Source organism: Silene latifolia, chromosome Y (assembly GCF_048544455.1).
Source record: "Silene latifolia isolate original U9 population chromosome Y, ASM4854445v1, whole genome shotgun sequence".
In the NCBI taxonomy this organism is placed as follows: domain Eukaryota; kingdom Viridiplantae; phylum Streptophyta; class Magnoliopsida; order Caryophyllales; family Caryophyllaceae; genus Silene; species Silene latifolia.
This window is the reverse complement of record NC_133538.1, coordinates 300,372,049-300,375,203: the sequence shown is the minus strand read 5'-3', so window position 1 is coordinate 300,375,203 and position 3,155 is coordinate 300,372,049. Positions and strand designations below refer to the sequence as shown.

At 39.5% G+C, this 3,155-nt stretch overlaps 1 protein-coding gene across 1 annotated transcript; it reads right to left on the bottom strand.

Annotated features, from left to right (window-relative positions):
* Positions 1–2,324: 2,324 nt before the first annotated feature.
* LOC141631019 (uncharacterized) lies at positions 2,325–3,155 on the bottom strand. The gene is made up of 2 exons (XM_074443745.1): positions 2,835–3,155; positions 2,325–2,513 (listed from the first exon to the last, which is right to left on the bottom strand). The coding sequence occupies exons 1-2, from the start codon at positions 3,153–3,155 to the stop codon at positions 2,325–2,327; spliced, it is 510 nt and encodes a 169-aa protein (XP_074299846.1).

Genomic DNA, 3,155 nt, shown 5'->3' with positions numbered 1-3,155 from the left:
ATGTACCTTACTTAAAATATCAAGAGTCTTGTCGCTACCACTACCAGTAGCCTCTTGACTCTTGGACTGCTCAGCAATCCTAGCAACCCCAGCCTTCAAGTCGGCAGCACTGAAGCTAGCCAATCTAGCAGAAGATCTATATACTGAATATATAAAAAATATATAAATAAGTATCAGGAAAGAAATAGCAGAAAGATGACAGTCAACACAAAAATAAAAAGAAGACGTACAGGAAAGAGCAGTGGAGCTAGGCTTGCCTTTAGGTACTTTGACTACACTCAACTTTGGCTTCATATACCGGGGCAACAAATCCCTGCCCAGACTACCACGCCAAGTCCTCTCTTCCTCAGGAAGAGCAAGAAAGGCCTCTATCCTTGAAACGGATTCCTCATCAAGAGGATCAAAGTTCCAGTCAGGAGCTGCAAACAACCCCAAAATACACAGGTAAAACTTAAATATTCCAAATTCGTACAATGTAAAATGCAAATTAGGAATACAGGAAACCTACCACTCTCCATAGGAGGATATCTAAGATAATCCAGACCTGACCCTAGAGTGTCAGTTCGGATAAACAGGTAAGCCTTCGCCCAACCTTTATCATCTCCAAAATCCAGGTTAGTAATTAATGGAGACATTTTTGACTTAATTCTCAAATTGAAACGACCAGTAGAGGGATTTTTCAGATGATATATTGCCTTGATGTCATTAATAGTAATCACAAGTTTATGTTTAGCACATAAATTTTCAATAGAGTGGACAAGTTTCCAACCCATTGGCATACTTTGGAAAGGTGATACTTCCATGGCACGAATAGTATCAATCATTAAAGGAGTAAAAGGCAACTTACAACCAGCCTTGAACGCGCACTCGTAGATGCAGAACCAACCAGGTGACACCCAGTTAGCTCTGACTGGATAAGATTCAGGGATCCAAACTTCAGCTGAATCAGGGATCATTTTTTTCTCCCTTAAAACCCCATCATAGTTCGTTTTCAACAGATTTTCTTCAGGGAAAGAAGATTCAAGAGATAGGAGAGCAGAAAAAACAGAATCTTGGTATTTAAATGCTATAGCACGAGCAGGAGGATCAATTTCAACCACCTCCTCCTCATGAGTGTCTGTTGGTTCAGGTTCAGCCGCAGCCTTCTGTGAAGCAGGACGTTTTTTGGCTCCCATATCCTTTATTGTTTTATTAATTTTTGTGGTTGATTAATAAAATTAATTGAAAAATTACAAGTAGCAGACTAAAATTCCTAGGAAATAAGAAAGAGTTTCAGAGAGAATATAGCAAGAGAAGTAGAAGAATTTTGGTAAAGAATAAACTCATCATCATTACCGTATTTATAGGGGAAGTATAACGGTGCAAAAACCCTAGAAAACCTAAAACTGTCAGCATGACATCACGTAGCTAGCCGTTCCAGTGTTTAACGGTCACTAGAAGTCTAAGAGTCATCGAGCAGTTGTGATTCTTTTTTATTTTCTAAGCCCGGTAAATTGACATCTCACCCCTGGCCTGATCCAGCACGAGTAAAATGTCAAGGGGCAATTGTTAGGCCCAATTTAGCCTGGTCTGACTTCAGTCTAGCCTGACTTAATTAGGCTGATTGGGGCAACTAGAGGCTGGGCGATTACAATTATTATTTGACAAGGAAGCTTCTCAAAAGGCCTGGTAGAACTCTCTTGCAGGCTAATGAATCAGCAAATCAACAGGATAATTATGCACAAGCCCTATTTCTACGGAAGACCAAATCAAACTATAAGAACGTGAACATCTCCACATACTGCAACGTGCAAAAAGGAAGAAGGGGAAGTCGTTAAACAAGAATGAGTCAACCGGATTAATAGGGAATGTGCCCTATTAATCAGGAAGTGGTTTCCAACAGCTAGGAAGTGTGTGAAGATCAAATGTAAACATTAGAATAGAGAGGCTATAAATAGATGGGAGAAACATTTGTAAGGAACACGAAAACTGACACAAAAATCATATACAATTAAGCTTGTTATTCTTATTCTACTGTGTTCTTACTTTCGTTATTATCAGTCTATTGATCTAGCAACATAATCATTATTATTCTCTTATAAATTATTCCATCTATCATTTTACATCTTTCCATCAATATTAGAACTAGATACCTACACTATTAAATCTTCAGGCCGGATCATTTTAGGCGACTTCAGGCTAAAACACCATGATCCTCCAAACTCCAAGCCATAAGCTCTCAACATATCCTCTAAAGTCTGAATAGTCCTCTCAGTCTGTCCGTCTATAGCTTGATGAAATGCATTGCTCATCTTCAAGGTCTTACCCATACACTCTTGGAACTCTTACCAGAACTTAGAAATAAACCTTGAATCACGATCAGAAAGAATATCTTTTGGAATCCCATGCAACTTCACAATATATCTCACATAATCCTTAGCCAACTCAGCCTTACTCCAAGTATCATTCATAGGAATAAAGTATGTTGTCTTTGTCAGACGATCTACTATCACGCAAATCATATTATTGCCCTTCTGAACACGAGGCAAACCAACAATGAAATCCATAAAAATGCTCTCCCACTTCCACTCAGGCACATCTAAAGACTGTACCTTACCCTCTGGTCTCTTATGCTCACCTTTCACCCTCTGACAAACTAGACATCTCGAAACAAACTGAGCAACCTCCTTCTTCATCCCAGGCCACCAAAATGTTTTCTTCAAATCTTTATATAACTTATCTCCTCCAGGATGCACAGAATATGGCGTAGACTGAGCTTCAGTCAAAATATTTCTTTTCAATTTTTCATCATTAGGTACACACCATCTCCCATCGAAAATCAAACCACCATCCACCTCCATGGCAAAGCGTGATGTCACACCCTCCACCACAGTCGTGCGCCACTTCTCTACTCTCGGGTCTCCTTTCTGCCATTCTCTAATCTCAGCATACAACTCTGGCTCAATAGTCAAATCCCCAACTGAATCCTCATTTCTTATTACACAAATCCCCATTTTCTCTAACTCATCTTCCAACTTCACACGTGACATAGCTGAACACAAAGCATGAATAGACTTCTTACTTAAAGCATCTGCCACCACATTAGCGTTTCCTTCATGGTAAACTATCTCCATATCATATTCTCCAATCAACTCTATCCATCTCCTCTGCCTCAT